At 44.8% G+C, this 24,847-nt stretch overlaps 1 protein-coding gene across 1 annotated transcript in view; it reads left to right on the top strand.

Moving 5' to 3' along the window:
• Positions 1–24,847, top strand: part of LOC120916180 — an 89,219-nt gene that overhangs the window by 40,530 nt on the left and 23,842 nt on the right. Inside the window, exons 3-5 of the mRNA XM_040327013.1 lie at positions 3,791–3,871; positions 15,154–15,273; positions 20,266–20,352. Of these exons, the coding sequence (XP_040182947.1) occupies positions 3,791–3,871; positions 15,154–15,273; positions 20,266–20,352 (288 nt within the window). The remainder of the gene's footprint in view (positions 1–3,790; positions 3,872–15,153; positions 15,274–20,265; positions 20,353–24,847) is intronic.

Raw genomic sequence — 24,847 nt, 5'->3', positions numbered from 1 at the left:
ACTCTCTGGGAAGGGGCTATCACCAGGGGGGGTCAAAGGGTTAAATGTGTGCCTAGGGAGTGCTCACTAAATGTGGGGGAGGTGCTTGTACTTTGGGAAGGCAGAGACAGGGCCACTATCAGGAGTTATGGGGCCCCTTACACAGCTTCAGGCATTGGCCCCCTGGAGCAGAGAAGCGGGGGCCCCTTTACAAAAAAAAGAAATAAAGAAAAATATATATAAAAAAAAAAGGGGTAGCCATCCGGGGGCCTTGGGGACCTCTGGGCCCTTTAATAAAAAGAAAAATAAATAAATAAAATATATATATAAAAAATATATTTTTTTTTTATAAAAAAAGGGGGGTTGCCATCTAGGGCCCTGGGGACCTCTGGGCCCCTTAATAATAAAATATATATAAAAAAAAAAAGAAAAGAAATAAAAAAATATATAAAAAAAATATTTTTTTTTATAAAAAAAGGGGGGTTGCCATCCGTGGCCCTGGGGACCTCCGGGGCCCTGTGGACCTCTGGGCTCTTTAATAAAAAAAATATATATAATAAAAATAAAAAATAAATAAATAAAAAAATATATATAAATTTTTTTTTTTTATATAAAAAATGGGGGGTTGTCATCTGGTGCCCTGGGGATCTCTGGGCCCCTGTGGACTTCTGGACCCTTTAATAAAAAAAAAATATATAAAACAATTATAAAAAAATAAAATAAAAAAATAAAAATGAAAATGGGGTTGCCATCCGGGCCCCAGGTGTACTGCCTGTACCCCCCTGATGGTGGCCCTGGGCAGAGATCTGTGTTTCTGCTTTGTAGGAACACACGATGACAGCCTTCCCCTTTCACAGAACGGCGATCTTGTTTACATAGGCAGATGTTTCCCAAACGATTGGTGGACATTGCATCTGCCAGACCCACTCATCGGTTCCTGCTGTGTCCAATCACAGCGGGAGTGGGTCGCCTGTGGCTTGCTGTGTGCCCCAGACCCAGAAGTGCAGTATCACGTACAGGTATGTGATTTTGCACATGAGAGACGCCTTTCTGATATATACAGTATACGGTTAGCAAGCGGTTAAACTCTGGGGATAATTCCCTTCCAAAGTGCAACTTTCCTTTTAAAGAGAACATTATATTTGCGCTTTAGTAAATCAACCCCATGAAGTGCTTAATAATACCAGGTTTATTGTATATTGATATCACAGTTAGACCTCCTTTACATGTGAGTATGTCTGTGAGAGGGTGGTGTTTGTCCACACGGGTATGGTTGCCACCTCAGAACCTGTGTAATTCAAATGTGTCCAGGTTTAAAGGGATGAATTTGACCTCATCACACAGTGGGGGAGATTTACTAAAATTGGTGCACATAAAATCTGGTGCAGCTGTGCATAGTAGACAATCTGCTTCCAGGCTTTATTGTCAACGTTTATTTGCATAAGCTGGAGTTAGAAGCTGATTGATTGCTATGCACAGCTGCACCAGATTCTGTGTGAACCAGTTTTAGTAAATCTCCCCCCAATGATTTTTTTTTTTTTACTTCCTAATATCTTTTGTCCAACTCATTGTTATCATAAGTAAAATTGAAATTGTAGATACACCAGTAGGCAAGGTCATTTTCAGGAAAATAAACAATAGAGATGAGGTCCACATTCTTGCAGGAAAACATCTGCCTGTACTCTGTGGCCCAGATTCTCGTATCTGGGCGTAAAACTGTGCGGGCGTAACGTATCTGCTTTACGTTACGCCGCCGCAAGTTTTACAGGCAAGTGCTTTATTCACAAAGAACTTGCCTGTAAAGTTGCGGCGGTGTAGTGTAAATCCCCCGGCACAAAGCCCGCCTAATTCAAATGAAGCGGGTAGGGGGTGTGGAGCATTTAAATTAGGCGCGTTTCCGTGCCGAACGTAATGCGCATGCGCCGTCCCTAAAATTTCCCGACGTGCATTGCGCTAAGGACGTCATTGGTTTCGACGTGAACGTAAATGGCGTCCAGCCCCATTCACGGACGACTTACAAAAATTACGTAAATTTTTAAATTTCGACGCAGGAACGACGGCCATACTTAACATTGGTTGCCACTCATATAGCAGGGGCAACTTTACGCCGCGCAAATCTAACGTAAAGGTCGTAACTTCACTGCGTCGACCGCGCGTACGTTCGGGAATTCGCGTATTTTGCTAATTTGCATACACGACGGGGAGGCGACACCTAGCGGCAAAAAAAAAATTGCATTTAAGATCCGACAGCGTAAGAGCCTTACGCCTGTCGGATCTAATGGATATCTATGCGTAACTGATCAGTCGCATAGATACGACGGCCCAGATTAGGACTTAAGACGGCGTACATTGCGTTGCGCCGTCGTAAGCCCTTTGAGAATCTGGGCCTGTGTCTCTAGTACATTTTGGGCAATTCTCATTTAATATTTTTTTTTTTCCTGTTGCCGGCCAATTTTACATTACTGTTTCACCTGTGATCTAATTATTTGGCATTGGTACAAGAAACCAGTTCAATTGGCAGCCAACATGCCCACGCCATGACACTACCACCACCATGCTTCACTGATGAGGTGGTATATTTTCAATCATGAGCAGTTCCTTTCCTTCTCCATACTCTTCTCTTCCCATCGCTCTGGTACAAGTTGATCTTGGTCTCATCTGACCATAGGATGTTGTTCCAGAACTGTGAAGGCTTTTTTAGATGTTGCTTGGCAAATTCTAATCTAGCCTTCCTGTTTTTGAGCTCACCAATGGTTTACATCCTCTGTATTCACTGGTGAAGTCTTCTCTTGGTTGTTGACTTTGACACACATACACCTACCTCCTGGAGAGTGTTCTTGATCTGGCCAACTGTTGTGAAGGGTGTTTTCTTCACCAGGGAAAGAATTCTTCGGTCATCCAACACAGTTGTTTTCCATGGTCTTCTGGGTCTTTTGGTGTTGCTGAGCTCACCGGTGTGTCCTTTCTTTTTAAAGATGTTCCAAACAGTTGATTTGGCCACACCTAATGTTTTTGCTATCTCTCTGATGGGTTTGTTTTGTTTTTTTCAGCCTAATGATGGCTTGCTTCACTGATAGTGACAGCTCCTTGGATCTCATATTGAGAGGTGACAGCAACAGATTCCAAATGCAAATAGCACACTTGAAATGAACTCTGGACCTTTTATCTGTTCCTTGTAAATGGGATAATGAGGGAATAACACACACCTGGTCATGGAACAGCTGAGCAGCCAATTGTCCCATTACTTTTGGTCGCTTAAAAAGTGGGAGTTACATATACAAACTGTTGTAATTCCTACACCGTGCACCTGATTTGGATGTAAATACCCTCAAATTAAAGCTAAAAGTCTGCAGTTAAAGCACATCTTGTTCGTTTCATTTCAAAACCATGGTGGTGGTGTATAGAGCCAAAAAGATTAGAATTGTGTCGATGTCCCAATATTTATGGACCTGACTGTATCTCCACTATAAAACACCTGTAAACAAAATGTAGCTAAACGCGAGTTACCATGTTTGCAAGCTGTTACAGGCATTTGGCATTTCAAATGCCTCTGAACATCTGTCCTGAAAGCATTTTTTTGCTTTCCAAAAAATGCTTCTAAACTCAACTGCCTAGAAACGACTATAAACGACTCAGTGTACATGTGCTGATAAGATAACAGAGGAGAGTTCAGGGGCAGCTGAAAAAAAACACCCAACTGCTCCTAAACGTCCGTTTATCAGCAGCAGTGTAGATGAGGCAGTGTTTTGCTAATTCATAATGCCAATAGTGTTGGAAAGATGTATGAACATATTTTTTTTTTTCTTGCCAGATAATGCAACAACATTAACATCCAATTCTACCACAAGAACAGACACCACAACGCATGCTTCCAGTACTTTAACAAGTGGAGGTAATTTATGTTGGTCACAGGACTCAATTCTTCATTCTTTGTGAGCCTGTGTCCTGTTTAAACAAATACCTAAACCAGACCTTTCAAGTAACTTTACAGGTTTGCATGATAACTTTTCCTGACAAACAAACAAAAATAGTGTAATTGTTCAAACAAGCTCTACCTTTTTATTATTAGCAGCTTCCCGTCCAGCCATAGTACCAAAAAATGTTGGTTGTTGGATTTTTTTACACACGATATGTGCACAGCAGTATTTCAAACTAACATGTCTGCGCTGTGAAACACACTATAAGTGAATATTAAATGTGTAGAGGGGGGGACCGGGCACAGGTGACAGGGAACATGTGAAACAAAACGTGATGTTTACAATAGATGGCAATATATTGAACAATACCTCAGTACATATTGGACATACACATATATAACTAATAAGAGTCCAGAGAACAGACTTGGTAAGTTTGATGATAAAAAGTAAAAACAAGTGTTCAGTAGAAGGAGACCCCGCAGCCAAATATGGTGAAGAAAGATAAGCTGTACACCTTGAGAAAGTCCACAAACACCTCTGGTGATCCCAATAGCTCACCTTAGGTCAGGCAGAATACACCTGATAGGGAAGCCTTAGTAAATGACAGTCTGGTCTTGATGGTAGAGATAGCTCTTACGATCCAGGTCAGTACATGCAAAAAAAGGACATACAGCAGGATGGTGTAATATTGATGGCACCAAGGGACCTGGCACAAACCACACTCAGATGCACTCACATGAATAATAAAGAAAGAGGGCTTATCTCCACGAGCAGCGAGCTCGTCAGTGGTCTGCTTCTCCTCTCTCTCCAGTGCACATGGATCACAAGCTGGGGATGCTAGATGGTGCATACGGCAGTGGAATACAGCATACGGCTCGTACAGCAGTGGGATAACCAAGACAGTAGGGAAGCAGAGCACATCGCATAATCCGGTATAAAAAGGAAGGGTTTATTAAAACATCATAAAAACAACTCACATTTAAGTTGGTGTAGATGGCATATATCCAGAGGTCTAGAGGTCCTCCAGCCTACAATTTTATACCGGATTATGCGATGTTCTCTGCTTCCCTACTGTCTTGGTTATCCCACTGCTGTACGAGCCGTATGCTGTATCCCACTGCCGTATGCACCATCTTGAACATCTCACTGAGCACTGTTTAATCCATCATCCAAAAATGGAAAGAGCATGGCACAATAGCAAACCTACCAATACATGGTCGTCCATCTAAACTGACAGGCCAGGCAAGGAGAGCATTAATCAGAGAAGCAGCCAAGAGGCCCATGGTAACTCTGGAGGAGCTGCAGAGATCCACAGCTCAGGTGGTAGCAACTATTGGTTGTGTGCTCCACAAATCTGACCTTTATGGAAGAGTGGCAAGAAGAAAGCGATTGTTGAAAGAAAGCTATAAGAAGTCCTGTTTGTAGTTTGTGAGAAGCCATGTGGGGGACACAGCAAACATGTGGAAGAAGGTGCTCTGGTCAGATGAGACCAAAATGTAACTTCTTGGCCTAAAAGCAAAACGCTATGTGTGGTGGAAAACTAACAGTGCACATCACCCTGAACACACCATCCCCACCGTGAAACATGGTGGTGGCAGCATTATGTTGTCGGGATTCTTTTCTTCAGCAGGGACAGAGAAGCTGGTTAGAGTTGATGGGAAGATGGATGGAGCCAAATATAGGGCAATCTTAGAAGAAAACCTGTTAGAGTCTGCAATAGACTTGAGAGTGGGGCAGAGGTTCACCTTTCAGCAGGACAACGACCCTAAACATACAGCCAGAGCTACAATGGAATGGTTTAGATCAAAACATGTGTTAGAATGGTAGAGTCAAAGTCCAGACCTAAATCCCATTGAGTGGCAAGACTTGAACATTGCTGTTTACAGATGCTCTCCATCCAATCTGAGGCCTCATACACACGACCGGTTTCCTCGGCAGAATCCATCAAGAATCTTGGTGGGAGAGCTTTTTTGCAGAGGAAACCGGTCGTGTGAACGTTTTTCATTGAGGAAACTGTCGAGGAACTCGACGAGCAAAAAAGAGAGCAAGTTGTTTTCTTTTTCCTCGACGGGAGTCTCAACTTCCTTGTCGTGTTTTTTGTCAAGCTGGTTTTCAACGAGAAACTCGAGCGTGTGTATGCTAAGAAACCCGCGCTTGCTCAGAATAAAGTATGAGACGGGAGTAAAGGTAGCATTTGTAATGGAGATAACACATATTTCACGCTGTAACAGACTGTAAAGTGCAAATCGTCTCTTACCAAACTTTTACTTAACACGCAAACACATGAGATTAGCAAAAGCAGCCCCAAGAGTTGTGCAAGTGGAATCGAACTTCCCCTGCCGTTGTATTTGTTGTACGTCACCGCGTTTGAGAACGAGGAGATTTTGTCTTGACCATGTGTACGGAAAGAAAGCTTGTCGAGTTTCTCGACAAGCCTAACAAGGAACTCGACGAGGTCGTGTGTACGAGGCCTGACAGAGCTTGAGCTATTTTGCAAAGAAGAATGGGCAAAAATGTCACCCTCTAGACGTGCAAAGCTGGTAGAAACATCCCCAAAAAAACTTGCAACTGTAAATGCAGCAAAAGATGGTGTAACGGACATATGCATGCTGCCGGGACAGTTATAATCTTCATGCAGGGGGGACTACAAGGAACTGCATGGCTTGTCACAATTGGATGTACCACATTGTATTCTGAGCTCAAATTGTTTTAAAGGTTAATTGAATTCTATTGAGAAAGGAATGTGCCTGGCCAGAAAATGTTAAGTGGTTTGCGGTGCCGAAGCGTCTAGAGACTGGTCAAGTGATTAATTCAAGGAGATGTCATTGTTTCAGGGGGTCTGTGTTGAAGCCCCCTACTGGGTGAAGGGGGGGGCGGAAACTGTCATTGTTCTTGTAACAGTTGTAAGCAGATATAAGCAGGTGAAATATGCCAAATAAAGTGAGTCTGCTTGACCCTTCAAACGTAGCCCGTCTCGTTTCTTGGAAGGGCGTTCGATGGGATATATCGGCGGTACCTGCATATCGCAGCTTGCCAGGGAAAAGGACGTCTCCAACGGCTAAGACCCTCTCACCAGTGGGTAGCCGTTACATTGGTTGGCAGCACTGGGATGGTCCTTTTATCCAAAGAGCAAGTGCTGAATGGAGTCGCAGTACGCCAGGCTGAAAAGATCCACACTGAAAGATTTATTAGAGAGTCGTGGTAGGAGCGCCAGCAACAGACCACGGAGGGAGCTGATAGCTGACCTGCTGTAGCTGGACGATATGGATGGATCCATGGAAGGAACGGAGCCCCTTGCACCGGTCAGCGAAGAAGATGTAATTACTGGGATTGTACAGCGGAGATTATCCTTGTATCCAGAAACGTCCGTGGAACTAATCAACCAGCTGTTCCGGGAAGCAAGGGAAGAGATACAAACGAAGAGGGGACAAGAACTGGAACTGGTAAGAGCGAGACAGCCCATTACACCTGCAGTTCCTACCCCCCCACCTGCTGCTACAGGAAAGAAAATACCGTTCACTGCATTTAAAGCTTTTGTAGAAAGTGAGGAGGAAATAGATGGATATTTGGCGGACTTTGAGAGGCAGTGCTCACTACACCAGGTACCACCAGACCAATGGGTCATTATTTTGTCGGGGAAATTGTCGGGCAAAGCCAATGAAGCCTTTCGGGCTCTCGCTCCAGAGGATATTTTACAATATCAGCAAGTTAAAAAGGCGCTGCTAACCCGATATGCCGTAACGCCAGAAGCCTACCGCCGGCGCTTCCGGGAGTCCAAGAAGATGGCTGTGGACTCCCACATGGAATGGGCCAACCAGTTACAAAGGGTGGCATCCCTTTGGGTCCAATGGTGCAAGGCCAACACCGGGGAGGAAGTATTGCAGCTGTTCCTAATGGAACATTTCTTCCAAGACCTGGCCGCAGACATACAAGACTGGGTACGAGATCGCCGTCCCGCTAACTTAAACGAGGCGGCTCGGCTAGCAGATGAGTACGCGGAGACAAGGAAAGTAAGCCAGGGTACTATGCGGCTGGCTCAGAAGGTAGAACCGCGTACTCCAACCGTCACCCCACGCCCAGAGTTTCGGGCTCCAGTCCCACCACATCCTCAGGGGCCTAGCAACTACCCCCGGGATTCGCCTAGGGTGACGTGCCATCACTGCAGCGACACTGGACATATTGCTCGTTATTGCCCTTTGAGAGCTACAGATAACAACTGGAGACGCACAACACCCAACACAGAGGTCACTCCATCACGTCCCTCTGCGGCCCACTGCCTGGAGACCGAAGGGGGCCCTGAGGAATGTCTGGGAATTTGGTATGAGGCAGACCCAATACAAGCGGCCTCTCCGGATAACCGTCAGCATCACCGTCAGGAGGTACGGGTGAATGGACAAGTAGCACAAGGCCTAAGAGATTCCGGGACTACTATCACTCTGATTCAAAAACATCTGGTAAAGCCAGAGAACGTGTCCACTCGCACAGTTGCCGTCCGGGTCGCAGGGGGTGCTGTATTTCGCGTACCCACCGCCCGGGTGCACTTAGACTGGGGGGCCGGGTCAGGAAAGACCACAGTTGGTATCATGGACAACCTACCTGCCGAGGTGGTGCTGGGCAACGACATTGGCCCTCTGACTTCGGCTTATTTACCTACACCTGCTGCTGCTTGTCCCGTGACCACCCGCGCTGCTGGAATCAACCCGCTTGCTGCTGAGAACCGGGTAAGACTACCATCCCCGACATGTACTGTAGATCCGGCACAATATCACAGTCTAAAATGGGAATGTGACAAGTTGGCCAGTGAGAAATCAGAGATGCAACGACACTATGTCATGTATTATGAGATGTCCCGTGGCTTGAACATTGAAATGCACAAACAGGCGGAAATTGTCAAAAGATTAAATGGGATTTGCATCCAGGTGGTGCCGTATTTGTCCCAAGAGCATCAGCAACAGGTTTTGGGAGCCATTGAGAGAGCAAAGCAAGTGACTGTTCCAGAATTGAATTCTATTCTTCACCATCAGCTACCGACCTGGTAAGCCAATGGGAAGGCCGACGGACTGTCCAGGCAAACTAAACAGCAGACCGGACATCCCCAAGTTGATCCGAAAAGGATCAATCCGGGTCTGCCGGAGTGTTCCACAAAAGGGGAGTAGTGTAACGGACATATGCATGCTGCCGGGACAGTTATAATCTTCATGCAGGGGGGACTACAAGGAACTGCATGGCTTGTCACAATTGGATGTACCACATTGTATTCTGAGCTCAAAGGGTTAATTGGACAAGTCTCTTTCATTGCTGAATGCTAATGTTCCCTTCGCATAGCTAATGAACTCTCTCTTGTGTAGGTAACAGCCTCCTGTGAGGTGTATGCTGATGGGGATTATGTGTGAGTGATTGTTTTAAAGGTTAATTGAATTCTATTGAGAAAGGAATGTGCATGGCCAGAAAATGTTAAGTGGTTTGCGGTGTCGAAGCGTCTAGAGACTGGTCAAGTGATTAATTCAAGGAGATGTCATTGTTTCAGGGGGTCTGTGTTGAAGCCCCCTACTGGGTGAAGGGGGGGGCGGAAACTGTCATTGTTCTTGTAACAGTTGCAAGCAGATATAAGCAGGTGAAATATGCCAAATAAAGTCAGTCTGCTTGACACTTCAAACGTAGCCCGTCTCGTTTCTTGGAAGGGCGTTCGATGGGATATATCCGCGGTACCTGCATATCGCAGCTTGCCAGGGAAAAGGACGTCTCCAACGGCTGAGACCCTCTCACCAGTGGGTAGCCGTTACAGATGGTTCTACAAAGTCCTGACTCTGAATACATGCACACACTTTTCACATGTTTATTTGTAAACAATTTTGAAAAACATTTATAATTTTCCCTCCCCTTCACAATTATGTGCCACTTTTGGGCCCTTTCACACGGGCGGATCAGTAATGATCCGCCTCCGTGTGTCCGTAAAGCTCAGCAGGGATCCTCCGTAAAATCCCCACTGAGCCGTCGGCTGACAGGGCGGTCCCCGCACACTGTGCAGGGACCACCCTGTCTTTCCTCCGCTCTCCCCTATGGGGGGATCGGATGAACACAGACCGTATGTCCGTGTTCATCCGATCCGATCCGCCAGACGGAAGAAAAATAGGATTTTCTTCCGTCCGAAAAAACTGAGCTTTGCGGAGGCGGGTGATTACGGGGGTCAGCGGATAGTCATCCGCTGACACCCGCAATCACATAGGGACCAATGTATGTCCCGTTTTCATCCGCAACGGATGGATGAAAATGCGGACATACGGTTCGCACATGTGAAAGGGTCCTTTGTGTTGGTCTATCACATAAAAGCCCAATAAAATACATTTAACTTGTTTTACGTTTTTGGTTGTAACATGACAAAATGTGGAAAATTTCAACAGGTATGAATACTTTTTCAAGGCACTGTATACATGCAATATGCCAAAATTGTGTTTCTGCAGAGATCTATGAGTGCACCGCTCACTCCATATGCTACTGAAAATTCCAGGACTCCTTGTTCTCTTTTACACTGAGGATAGTTCTTGGCTGTATGTTTGGGATCATTGTTCTGCTGCAGAATAAATTTGGGGCCAGTCATTTATTACAAGTATTTATATAGCGCCAGCAATTTACTCAACGCTTTACATATATATATATATATATATATATATATATATATATATATATATTGTACATTCACATCAGTCCCTGCCCTCAAGGAGCTTACAATCTAAGGCCCCTAACTCACATTCATACATACACATACTAGGGCCAATTTAGACACAAGCCAATTAACATACCAGTCCAGCATGTTAATCGGGGCCCCACGCACAAAAAAAATATGGGGGTTCCTGCTAAAGTATATACCACTCCCTTATTCCTAATGAGGGTATGGTGTAGATGTTAAAGCGGGAGTTCACCCGAATTTTTTTTTTTAACATTAGATTGATGCTCATTTTGTCAAGGGGAATCGGGTAGTTTTTTTAAAATCTAAGCAGTACTTACCGTTTTAGAGAGCGATCTTCTCCGCCGCTTCCGGGTATGGTCTTCGGGACTGGGTGTTCCTATTTGATTGACAGGCTTCCGACAGGCTTCCGACGGTCGCATACATCGCGTCACGAGTAGCCGAAAGAAGCCGAACGTCGGTGCGGCTCTATACGGCGCCTGCGCACCAACGTTCAGCTACTTTCGGAAAATCGTGACATGATGTATGCGACCGTCGGAAGCCTGTCGGAAGCCTGTCAATCAAGTAGGAACGCCCAGTCCCGCAGCCCATACCCGGAAGCGGCAGAGAAGATGCATCTCTAAAATGGTAAGTACAGCTTCGATTGTAAAAAAAAGACCCGATTCCCCTAGACAAAACGAGCCTCAATCTAATGTTAAAAAAAAAGTTTTTTGGGTGAACCTCCACTTTAACCACTTCCCGCCCGGCCTATGGCCGATTTACGTCCGGGAAGTGGTTATGAAATCCTGACAGGACGTTCTCGAACGTCCTGCAGGATTTCATGCCGCGCGCGCCCGTGGGGGCGGGCATCGCGGCGATCGGTGGTGCGGGGTGTCAGTCTGACACCCTGCATCTCCGATCTCGGTAAAGAGCCTCCGGCGGAGACTCTTTACCACGTGATCAGCCGTGTCCAACCACGGCTGATCACGATGTAAACAGGAAGAGCCGTCGATGGCTCTTCCTCACTCGCGTCTGACAGACGCGAGTAGAGGATAGCCGATCGGCGGCTCTCCTGACAGGGGGGGTTAGCGCTGATTGTTTATCAGCGCAGCCCCCCCTCGGATCGCCACACTGGACCACCAGGGATGCCCACCCTGGAGCACCAGGGTGGGCAAAAAAAATAAAAAATGTCAAAAAAAAAAAAAAAAGTCAAAAAAAAAAATAAAAAAAAAAAAAAGCATAAAGAAAAAAGATGCCAGTCAGTGCCCACAAATGGGCACTGACTGGCAACCTGGCAAAAATAAGTGCTGCCACCCCAGTGTCCATCAGCGCCACCCCAGTGTCCATCAGCGCCACCCCAGTGTTCATCAGTGCCACCCCACAGTGCCCATCCATGCCCAGTGCCCACCTATCAGTGCCCATCTGTGCCACCCATAAGTATCCATCAGTGCCGCCCATCTGTGCCGCTTATGAGTGCCCATCTGTGCCGCCCATGAGTGCCCAGTGCCGCCTATGTGTGCCCATCAGTGCCGCCTATGTGTGCCCATCAGTGCCGCCTATGTGTGCCCATCAGTGCCGCCTATGTGTGCCCATCAGTGCCGCCTATGTGTGCCCATCAGTGTCGCATACCAGCGCCGCCAATCAGTGCCACCTCATCTGTGCCCGTCAGTACTACCTCATCGATGTCCATCAGTGCCATCTCATCGGTGCCCATTAGTGCCGCCATATCAGTGCCCGTAATTGAAAGAGAAAACTTATTTACAAAAAAATTAACAGAAAAAAATAAAAACGTAATTTTTTTTCCAAATTGTCAGCCTTTTTTTAGTTGTTGCGCAAAAAAAAAAAAATCGCAGAGGTGATCAAATACCACCAAAAGAAAGCTCTATTTGTGGGGAAAAAAGGACGCCAATTTTGTTTGGGTACAGTGTAGCATGACCGCGCAATTGCCATTCAAAGTGCGACAGTGCTGAAAGCTGAAAATTGGCTTGGGCGGGAAGCTGCGTAAGTACCTGGTATGGAAGTGGTTAAGGGGACCGCTTGCAAGTATCCCCAATAAAACTGTGGTGTTCTCCCAAATTCCATAAAAGGCCTTTTGTTTTTGGCTTGAATTTTATGTAGGGAATCCAACAAAAAAAAAAAGCATGGGGTCCCCCCAGAAATCCATACCAGACCCTTATCTGAGTATGCAGCCTCACAGGCCAGGGAAGTGCTTCATTTTCCATCGCTTGCCATAGCAAAAGTCAAGTTTGAAACCTTGTGCTCCTCTTCCCTCATTGTCTACACAATAGCAAGGGAAAACCAGAAGAGAGTTACAGTGCAGAGGAGCAGTTCTTTAGATCTATATAAACTTCTTGTTCCCACAGCTGCTGGGCTGATAGGTTGTGGGAACAGAACCAAAAACCATCAGAGACGAGAAAAGCATTTTTCCTCTCATGTGGATCTTCTTTCAGTTTTAAAACAGATGCTTCTGAGATGATGTGTTGCCGCGTAGACAGCTACTGGTATCTACATAACTCGTACTCTGAAAGGCTTCGCTCTACTTTTAACATGAAAACGTGACATGTACATACCATAAAAAAGTAAATACATCTTTTGGGAATACAAATACAAATCTTCAATCAGCTCCCATTTCCACTCTCTTTGGTTGCAGCTCTCAGGGACACATCACAGGTTCCAGAGGGCTGTGAGATCATTCACAAAGCACAGCGCAGCTCGTGCATGTGCAGTGGGAAGCTGGCTGTGAAGCCATAAGGAGTGGCTTCCCTTAGTAAACATGTCGGTGCTAGGGAGCCAAAGATTGGTGAAGAACCAGCCCTGATGAGGGTGGCGATGGATGCTTGGCAAAGTAAGTGTCCTCTTTTTTAAAAAGTCAGCAGGCACAGTATTTGTAGCTGCTGACTTTTTCTTTTTTTCATACAGCCTGAAGATCTTGCTCACATAGGGCCAGATCCACATACATGTAAACCGGCGCAGTGTATCAGAGATACACTACGCCGCCGTACCTTACCTGGCGCATTTTCCAATCCTCAGCAATTTTGCGCTGTAAGTTACGGCGGCGTAGTGTATTTCTGGTGGTGGATTTGAAATTGGGCGGGTTTCATTTAAATGAAGCGCGTTTTAAATGAACTGCGCATGCGTCATCCCGAATTCCCGCCGTGCATTGCGCTAAATGACGTTGCTAGGACGTCATTTTTTTAACTTAGACGTGAGTTACGTCCATCCCTATCCCTATTCAAATTTAGACACGGGAACGACGGGCATACTTAACATGGCAAGCCTATCTATACGCCGAAAAATACCAGCTTTAACTATACGTCGGAAAAAGCCGACTACAGACGACGTTAGAAAATGCGACGGCCGCGCGTACGTTCGTGGATCGTCGTAACTCGCTAATTTGCATACCCGACACGGAAAACGCCACCCAGCGGACGCCGAAGTATTGCATCTTAGATCCGAAGGCGTACGAAGACGTACACCTGTCGGATCTAACCCAGAAGCCGTCGTATCTTGTTTTGAGGATTCAAAACAACGATACGACGTGGGAAATTTGAAAGTACACCGGCGTACTTCGTCTGTGGATCTGGCCCATAATAATGACTAACTGATCATCCAGAATATGTGGCAGATCAAGTATACAGTTGCTATCCTCCAGTTAGTGATGATATAAGCAGCCACCATTTTGATTGGCAAAAACAAGGCAAAATCTTACTTTATGTGGGAAAAGGGTATACCATTTATACTACTGATTTAAAGGGGTTGTAAAGCTTTGTGTTTTTTCACTTTAATGCATCATATGCATTAAGGTGAAAAAACACATTGCACTCTCGGGCCCCCCCCCCCGTTTTAATTACCTAAGCCACGAAACTCTGTGGGCTCGTTCCTGCAATGGTTTCCCCCTGCTTGAGGTGGCTCGTCATAGGAGATTGATAACAGCGCAGCCATTGGCTCGCGCTGCTGTCAATCACATCCAATGACGCAGCGTGCCGGGGGACGGGACCAAGTGATACAATCGGCAGCTATAGCTGCCGGCTGTATCACGGCAAGCTAAGCCCCTTGGGAGAGAGCTTCCTATGAAGGGGGTTAGCACTAGCGGGGATAAAAACTGAAGTCATACAACCCCTTTAATAAGTGGGCAAGGCTGAAGCCTCGTACACACGACCGAGGAACTCGACGGGCGAAACACATCGTTTTCCTCGTCGAGTTCCTTGTTAGGCTGTCGAGGAACTCGACAAGCCAATTTTCTCCATTCCCGTAAAGGAAATAGAGAACATGCTCTCTTTTTGGCTCGTCGAGTTTCTCGACAGTTTCCTCAACGAAAATGTACACACGACCGGTTTCCTCGTCAAAAAAATATCTCCCAGCAAGTTTCTTGCTGGTTTTTGCCAAGAAACTCGGTCGTGTGTACGAGGCCTCATTGCAATATTGATTTTGTAAACAAAGGTGCAGTTGTCCTTTAACCACTTGTCCTATAAACAAATATCAGTTTTGAAATCCATTTTGCAACATCTATACCAATCGTCAAAACATTCAAGTAATATTTTATTCAGGGGGCGCGGCAAGTTTATTAATGCATTTACATGTGCTTTTTTTCAGCTACCAGCCATATACCCACTGAAATATCCAAAGTGACACAGACAGAACACAGCACTAGTACAATTAATGCAACAAGTCCACATGCATCTGAATCTACCACTAATCACACCAGTAGTACGGGTAAGGAATATTGCATAGACATTTACGTTATCAACAGTAAATAACAGGAGGGCACAAAATCAATCATACTGTTATTTGTAAAAAAAAAAAAAACTCCTGGCATTTAGCTATTAAATATAGTAATAAGGAAACATTTATTAGACTGTAACATGGACCAGCTCATAAAAGTCTGCTGTTCAGTTAGTTGTAGCAACAGTAAACTTGTAATAACATATGCTGCATCAAAATTCCATGGGTACGCCAAGTATTTACTTTTTTTAGAAATCCCTTCTTGTTAATACAACCATTAAATTACACCTGAACACATAAATCATACAGGCAGACATTTATAGCCTCCTGGGATTTTTTTTACCCAGTACAGTCTTCAGAGCTTACAAATTAGTAAAATAAAATAAAAATTCAAGCTGAATAATGGTCAAATTGTAAAAAAATATATTAATGTCAACATTGCATTTCAACTATTTCTAGCCTTCTCCTATTAATCTGTTCATTCCTGAGGTTTGTAAAGTTGTGAATATTAAATCCCATGAAGTCTGTGATACGTATTCACTATGCCCTATAAGGCCCTGTACACACGATCAGACATGTCCGATGAAAACGGTCCGCGGACCGTTTTCATCGGACATGTCTGCTGGGAGCTTTTGGTCTGATGTGTGTACACACCATCAGACCAAATTCCCCGCGGACAGAAAACGCGGTGACGTGGCGGCGGCGATGATGAAGCGCCGATGTGCGTGAACCAGGAAGTTTAATGCTTCCACGCATGCGTTGAATCACTTCGACGCATGCGGGGGATTTCGGTCCGATGGTTAGGTGTACTAACCATCTGACATGTCCGACGGACAGGTTTTCAACGGACAAGTTTCTTAGCATGCTAAGAAACTTTTGTCTGCTGGAAACCTGTGCGCTAGGCCGTAAAAATGTCCGCTAGGCCCTACACACGGTCGAACATATCCGCAAAAACTGGTCCGCGGACCAGTTTCAGCGGACATGTTCGGTCGTGTGTACAAGGCCTTAGTGGAACTGCAAAGTCGCATGACAAGTCGTACCCCATGACTTCCAATTGGTACCGTTCATATCTGTGTGACTTCAAGTCGCAGCAACTTCAAAGTAGCCCCTGCACTACTTTGGTCCTCAAGATCACACAGGCACTCCCTTAAAGGGGTTGTAAAGGGAAAAAATGTTTTGCCTAAAATTAATGTCTGCAAGGTAGATAGACAGAATAGTGTAATGATTCTGTTAAAAAATGAGTAAATACCTATTAAATTCCTTCATCTATATCACCTCCGGCATTCTAGTTTCTGTTCTCTAATTCACTTCCTGGTTTGCATCGTTCGTTCATGTAAGAACTACATTTCCCAGTATGAATTGTGGCACACCCAGTAATTCACACCTCCTTTAAGTCTCTAACACGCAAAGAGCGTCCTGCCATACAGATGTAGTTCCCAGGAGGGGGTGAGCACGTTACTGATCACCGCAGTAAACCCTCCCGTCACGGTGGTCAGTAAAATCAGACAAGCAGGAAGTGAAAAGAACAGAGAAGAAATAGAGCAACTTCTGAGCAAAAACTAACAATGAGGAAGTGAAAAGAGGAATGTCTGCAGGTAAAGGATGCTTATTATGAAAAAATGTTTTTTCCTTTACAACCCCTTTAAGTTGCGTCAAAGTCGCACAACTTTCAAGTTGCACAAGTGTGAAAGGGGCCTGAGAGGAGGAGTTTCAGGAGGCAAAGTCAGTACAGAAATAACTGCTTGCAGGCAGCAAGGCACCACCACCATGGTATATGTAGTCCTTAGAAATTGAAATTAAACAGAGGAGAAGCTGCAAAGCATGCTGGAAATCCAGGAAGTTGTGTAAAAGAGATGGCCAGCACAACATGAGGTTTTTCAAGTTATTAATAAAAATGGCACAAAAGGCAAAACTATTTATTTTTCATTTTGGATAGAGTTATGCCGCGTACACACCATCGTTCAAAAACCCGTCGTTTTTCACGTGATTCCTCTCCAGCCTGACTTGCATACACACGTTCATGCAAAAAAAACGTCCGACCAAAACGCGGTGACGTACAACACGTACGATGGGACTATAAAGGGGAAGTTCCTTTCAAATGGCGCCACCCTTTGGGCTGCATACTTGATTCTGAGTATGCATGTTTTTTTCCCCTTGGAAAAGCATACACACGACCGTTTATCGCGACAAGAAAAAGACTGACGTGAAACACGCTGAGAAAAAAGAGAGCTGGTTTCAATTTTTTGCAGGCAGTTTTTTCGTTGAAAAAAACTGCTAGGGTACATACACACGACCGGTTTTCACGACCAATGTAAAAAATTGCAGTTTTCTTATCGTGAAAAACGGTCGTGTGTACAAGGCATAAGGGAGAGTTATAACCCCTGTCAGATTTTTTTTTCATCTGTGTTCAAATATGGATTTTTCCGTTCACTTCCTGTTCCATAGCCAAAACATGAAGTGAAAGGAAATCCCTCCAAAGCAAGAGAATCCTGGGGGTTTTACTTTCACTTTTGATGATAACGGTAAGCAGGACAAATAGGGAGGGTGAATGTCCCTAACGGGGACACAGGCAGCTATAAAACCTGACAAGAGTTATTATCTTGCCGCTATATCCAAGAAAAAGAAATGTCTTTAGTGACACTTTTAAGTGTTAGACTCCTTTCAGACAGGCATTCCGATCATATCTGCCTGTCAGTTTTTCAGGTTGACCTGATCCTAAAATCCATGCATTCCTATGGACAGGTGGGTGTAAACAGACTTGCGTCCGTTTACACCCCCTTACCTCCTGTTCTGATGAGGCCTGCTAAAAAAATGGGAGAGGACTCCGTCCATCTAACACTCCCCTCTGCCCAGACTGAAAATGCTGCTGTCCAAGGGTGCCGCCTGTGCTCCTTTAACCACTTCCGGACCGCCGCACAACTATATACGTCGGCATTTTGAGGAGGGATATCTCTGTTATGGCAGCAGCTAGTTGCCATAACCCAGGTATCCTCGTCGTCAGCCGGCGGTCTGGTTTCCGATAATGGTGGTCTCTGTGGTGGATTCACCGCAAAATTACCATTATCGGTGGCGGGAGAGGGCCCCCCTCCCGCCGCTCTCCCGTGCCCTCTGCCGCTTACCTGAGCCATCGGTAGCGACGGAGGCGACCAGGTCCTTCTCCTTCACGGGTATGGATACGAATGAGGGGAAGATGGCCTCCCGCCAATCTCCATACCATAGCAGGGCGGAAGCGACGTCAAAACGTCACTTTCGGCTCATAGCTCTTAAAGGGACATTTTTTTTTCAAATTACCAAATTATTATTATTATTGTATTGCATTTTAGTCCAAATATGAGATCTGAGGTCTTTTTGAACCCAGATCTCATATTTAAGAGGACCTCTCGTGCTTTTTTCTATTACAAGGGATGTTTAAATTACTTGTAATAGGAATAAAAAGTGACACAATAAAAAAAAAAAGAGTAAAAAATGAAAGGTAAAATAAATAAGAAAAAAATATATATTTAAACGTGCCCCGTCCCAATGAGATCGCGTGCAGAAGCAAACGCATACGCGAGCAGTGCCCACATAAGAAAATGGTGTTCAAACCACATATGAGGAATCACCGCCATCGATAGAACAACAGCAATCATTCTAGCCCTAGACCTCCTCTGTAACTCAAAACATGCAACCTGTAGAATTTTTTAAACGTTGCATATGGAGATTTTTAAGGGTAAAACGTTGTCACCATTCCACGAGCGGGCGCAATTTTGAAGCGTGACATGTTGGGTATCAATTTACTCGGCGTAACATTACCTTTCACAGTATTAAAAAAATTGGCTTAACTTTACTGTTGTCTTATTTGTGTATTTTTAAAAAAAAAAAGTGCGCTTGTAAGACCGCTGCGCAAATACAGTGTGACATAAAGTATTGCAACGACCACCATTTTATTCTCTAGGGTGTTAGAAAAATAAAGTGTATATTGTTTGGGGGTTCTAAGTAATTTTCTAGCTAAAAAAATTGTTTTTAACTTGTAAACAACAAATCTCAGTAAGAGGCTCTGTCCTTAAGTGGTTAACCAGAGCGGGGGCAGTCTAATAAAAGAGATGTGTTACTGACCAGATCACCAGGTGAAAACAGAGTGGAATAGGAGAAAAAAAAATGCAGCCACCAAATGTAATGATTGATAAGCATGCAATACATTATGGGCTAGATTCAGGTACAGCGGCGTACCTTTTGGCCGGCGTAGCGCATCTCATATGCGCTACGCCGATGTAAAACAGTGAGCCCAGAACCGTATTTTCAAAGATCGTTGCGCCGACGTAGTGTAAATAGGCCGGCGTAAGGCCGCCTAATTCAAAATAGGCAGGTAGGGGGCGTGCCTCATTTAAATTATCCGTGACCCCATGTAAATGAATGGCCAATCGTACGGCGCATGCACGCGCATGCTCAGAATCATGTCGCATATACTCTCTAAGAAACGTCGGCGCAATGCTTTCGACGTGAACGTAACCTACGCACAGCCCCATTCACGTACCACTTACGTAAACGACGTAAAATTTGACGGCTGTTCCGACGTCAATACCTTAACATTGCCTACACCTCATATAGCAGGGATAACTTTACGCCGGACGTAAGCCATACATAGGGGTCTTCAAAGATGATTCTGAGTGCAGGGGGATTTACTAACTATTACATGAGAAAGTGTGCGCCAACTTCAACTGATACACCAACACTCCAACTGACTCCAAAACAGGGCACATCTGCAGGTCATAAGTTGTTTGTTGTTATAGTATGGGCATATGAATGCAAGGGGAAGAGGAAATGAGGGAAAAGGGAGCATGTTTCCACTATGACAAGGGATTTCCCTTTACATTAGAAGTTCTCTTCATTGTGCATTTCTTTAAGTTTGTCAACTATATATAATATCTTAAGCTTTCCAAACAGTCAGTTATATATGGATGCAGATACTGATTGGATTCTAACATGTAAATAAATAATTCACAGGCTCGACATATACAACTAATAAGACCAATACCACCACATCCTCCTTTAACACCCTGCATCCGGACAATGCTACACAAACAATAAATGGTGAGTGATCAGCAGGGGTGTCATCTTTTATGTTACACGCCCTGCATTCTGTTACGCTAATCATTTTTTTTTACAAGCTTCTACAGTGTTTATTTTACAAAGATAACATCCAAGAATAGAAAAATGCATTAAAAAACACAGGTCCCACAATGTATGATTTTTTTTTCCGTGAACCAAAAAAAATACACATTGTAGAAAACTAAACATACTAATTACAATACAGTGTGTAGCGCCTGTGTACTTTGTAGTACGGGTGCTAGTTAAATTTAAGGGTAGATCAGAGTGTAGTTAAACTCTGATCCAGATTGTTAAATGCAGAACAGGGTCTCTGTCTCAGCTTGGCTGTGCTGTGGGCTTATTCTGTTGTACTCGGGTGTTCTTCCAGCCCCAGTGCTGCAGGTGGCAGCAGTGGAGTCAAGGTTTGGGTGCTCTTTCCCAGCAGCCAATCAGGAGGGTTTGTCCTCGCTGTGCATGCTGGGGAGGGGTATTTATGGGGCGGACGGCAGTGGTTCTGGGTCTTCTTCGTCCAGTGTGGCATCCACCTTTAGGGTGGCAGCATCACGGTGCCCCGGCGTTATGGCCTACCTGGCCTGGGCGTGTGTGCCACGTGGTGTTCCCGGTTCCGGGGCCATGCTGGCCCGGAGCATCTGAACAGTGACGGGGACCCAGTGAGTGACTGGGTTCCCACCTTTGAGGATCCAAAGCTGTACTGCTGTTAGGTGGGGAGTCAGTCTGAGGAGCACCATTGAGAGACTGGCGGTCCAAAAGGGCCTGGACAAACCACCGGGCATTGAGGTACCCGGACACTGAGGGATTAACCACCTGTCAGTCGGTACCTGGGCGACAAGTTGAAGGAGATCCATGCGTAACTCATCTAAGGAGAGATATCTCCAATAATTCAATCCAGAGAGGACCTGCTGGGAGTGGCGCATAGAAGGGTTACGTTTGGGAGCAGGACTGTTTCCTGTTATCACGCCTGAATCTGCTGTTCTACATTCTTCTTTAACTTTACTTTCCTCACCATAAGTTTACTGTTTTTACCCGGCTGGGTAATAAAGAGCACTGCAAAGAGCACCTGTCTGGACATTCCTTTACTTCTAATATATGCAATACAGTATGCAACATTCACCCCTAGGAATTTCGAAGGAGCCATGAGGTAATATGTCGCCCAAAAATCCAGCAGCTCCTCCGGCGGTAGTGCTACAAGTGGAACCTCAGTTTAAGAGTAACTTGGTTTAAGAGCATTTTCGAGCAACTTTTAAAAAAAAATTCTGACTCGGTTTGTGAGTGTTGACTCGCAAGACGAGCAGAATTCAAGCTAAATAGGTCTGCAGTACCTCATTTGGCCTGAGGTACGGGGGGTGCAGAAGCCGAGCAGGGCCGAAAATAGGCCTGCAGTACCTCATTTGGCCTGAGGTACGGGGGCGCAGGAGTCGAGAAAAGCCGAACACTGGCCTGCAATACCTCATTTGGCTGCATTCGGTATTGCATCCCATTGAAGTCAATGCGGAACAAATTATTTTCGTTTCCATTGACTTCAATGGGAAAACTCGCTTTGATATGCAAGTACTTTGGATTACGAGCATACTCCTGGAACGGATTATGCTCGTAATCCGATGTTCAACAGTAAATCTTTTTTTTACAGCCAGGTTTACACTGTAGCATTTGAATAGGCTGGTCTACCTGTGGGAAATGCAGGGAAAAAGTCCCTGACCCTTTTTTAAAAACGCAGCCGCAGAGAACCGCATAGGGCTACAGCATTATGCAGTTTCAGCAATGACTAAACACTAAGTGTAGTGTGAAACGCGTCAGCTCCTGTTGGTATGCTGTGACTTGTAGAGCTGTTTTTTATTTGGGATTTTTTTTACAATAAAGGCAAACTTTTTTGTTCGGAGTGCGGCTGTCCAGAAGAATTCTTTATTTTGTCTTGCAATTATGCAGTTTCATGAACCTGAGAACATGCTGTAGTTTCTGACGCCTGGGGGTGCCATTTAAGAATTAATGGTATCCCCACAAATCTCTAAAGAGCAGAGTATTTTTCCTGCAGGTCAGGGAATAATTGCAATTTTCACGTGGACCCGCTACTTTGTGAACTTATCCTACATGGGAGTTCCCTGAGCAAACCATTATTTATTTATACAGAACTGTAGAACTAAGATAACTACTACATAACATTTGTATTTTTTACTTTTTAGCCTGGTTGCTGTATTTTGGAGGACTCATTTGTTGTGACAATAAAAATGACCTTATATCTGGACTGATTCCTACAGCTTGGCACTCTCCTCTTTTCTCTTAACACAAATAAGCTATCCTAGAGGTTTCGGTCGGGCTACCCTAAGGCACCAAAGAGCAACTTCAATACAATAAGTATTCAATCTATAAAACCCTCAAAAAATTTGCAAACCAGTGTTTGACCACCCCAATCTCCTTACGTTGGCAGTCAATGGAGAAGTGACCTCTTACAATGGTATTTAGTGAAAAGGTGCATTTCAACATTTGTATGAAAAACACATGCACAAATTGAAGAAGTGCCAGACCAAAAGATAAAATATTCTAAATGTATTTATTAGTTTGTACAAAAAAAAAAACCAAAAAAACCCAGCAAATTAGTTTCAGGGGTCAGAAAAATATCCCCCTTCACCAGGACTTTGGTTAAAATAGGACTCTTGAATGGACTCAAAATAGAGCTTTCCTGTATGCATTTGTGCAGGGAAGCTAATAACTGGATCAGGAGTAGGGATGAGCCGAACACCCCCCTGTTCGGTTTGCACCAGAACTTGCGAACACACCAAATGTTCGTGTGAACTTTAGAACCCTGTTAAAGTCTATGGGACTCGAACATTTGAAATCTAAAGTGCTAATTTTAAAGGCTAATATGCACGTTATTATCAGAATAACTTGCATATCAGAATCTGGAAGACCCCTTTAATAAAGGGGACCCCCAGATCCTGCCCCCCCCTATGTGAATTGGTAATGGGGTACATTGTACCCCTACCATTTCACGAAGGAAGTGTAAATAGTTTGAAAAAAACACACACACACACCGTAGAAAAAAGTCCTTTATTAATAAAAAATAAATAAAAAAAATCCAGCGGTGGTAATCCACTCTCGGTCCCGGCTTCCTGCTCCAACGTTGTCTGTATCCAGCGACGGTCGGTGATCTCCGGTCCAGCGATGAGAAGATCCATCCATCCAGAGCGCAGCCACGCCGACCTCCTCTATCCGCTGGACGCAGCCCAGCAATGATTCGGCTGAAGCTGTGACATTTCTTATATAGGGGTCTTCCAGATTCTGATAAGCCCCCTGCCCGCAGACCCCCACAATCAACGGGCAAGGGTTGTGGGGATGAGGCCCTTGTCCCCATCAACATGGGGACATCCTTCCCATGTTGAGGGCATGTGGCCTGGTACGGTTCAGGAGAGGGGGGGCACACTCTGTCCCCCCCTCTTTTCTGCGGCCGGCCAGGTTAACGTGTTCGGATAAGGGGTCTGGTGTGAATTTTTGGGGGAACTCCACGCCATTTTTTTTTATTTGGGGTGGAGTTCCCCTTAAAATCCACACCAGACCTGAAGGGTCTGGAATGGATATTTGGGGGGAACCCCACGTCATTTTTTTTTAATTGACGGCGGGGTTCCCCTTAATATCCATTCCAGACCTGAATTTGGGGGGAACCCCCACGCTATTTTTTTTATTTTTTATGAATGAATTCTCTCTGGATTGCCAGAGCCGACAATTCATTATAGCCGCAAGTCCGGTTTTAAAAGACTTTTTTTCCTTTCAGAAATGACACTTTGTGCAGGGACAGTTCTATGTACTGGAAAAATGCGCTATTTCACATGCTAACTTTACACCCCCCTAGGTACGAAATTTAAAGGAATATTTCACTTTTATTGTTTCACTTTTAGCATTATTAAATTCACTGCTCCCGAAAAAACGTAAGTTTTTAAAACTTTTTTTGCATTGATACCCTGGGACAGGACCCAGGTCCCCAAACACTTTTTAGGACAATAAATTGCATATTAGCCTTTAAAATGAGCACTTTAGATTTCTCCCATAGACTTTAACAGGGTGTTCCGCGGCTTTTCGAATTTGCTGCGAACACCCCTAATTGTCCGTTGTTCGCTGAACAGGCAAACAGGCAATGTTCGAGTGGAACATGAGTTTGACTCGAACTCGAAGCTCATCCCTAATCAGGAGAGTTTTAACCTTAACTTTATTTTGAAATAAAGTACACAGTGAGCACTATTTTGGCCTATTTGTGTTTCATATTTCTATGCACACCATGAAGATTGTCCTATTGAAGCATATGGTCTGTGTGGGGAATCAGGAAGGATAGGGAGCATAATGTGTTTTTTACCCTTTGTGGGAAACAAGCCTGTGAGGCCTCGTACACACGACCGAGAAACTCCACAGAATCCATCAAGAAAATTGGTGGGAGAGCTTTTTTGCCAAGGAAAGCGGTCGTGTGTACGTTTTTCATCAAGGAAACTGTCGA

This window comes from Rana temporaria, chromosome 1 (assembly GCF_905171775.1).
Source record: "Rana temporaria chromosome 1, aRanTem1.1, whole genome shotgun sequence".
Classification (NCBI taxonomy): domain Eukaryota; kingdom Metazoa; phylum Chordata; class Amphibia; order Anura; family Ranidae; genus Rana; species Rana temporaria.
The sequence above is the reverse complement of the archived record's forward strand: the minus strand, read 5'-3'. Positions and strand labels throughout refer to the sequence as shown.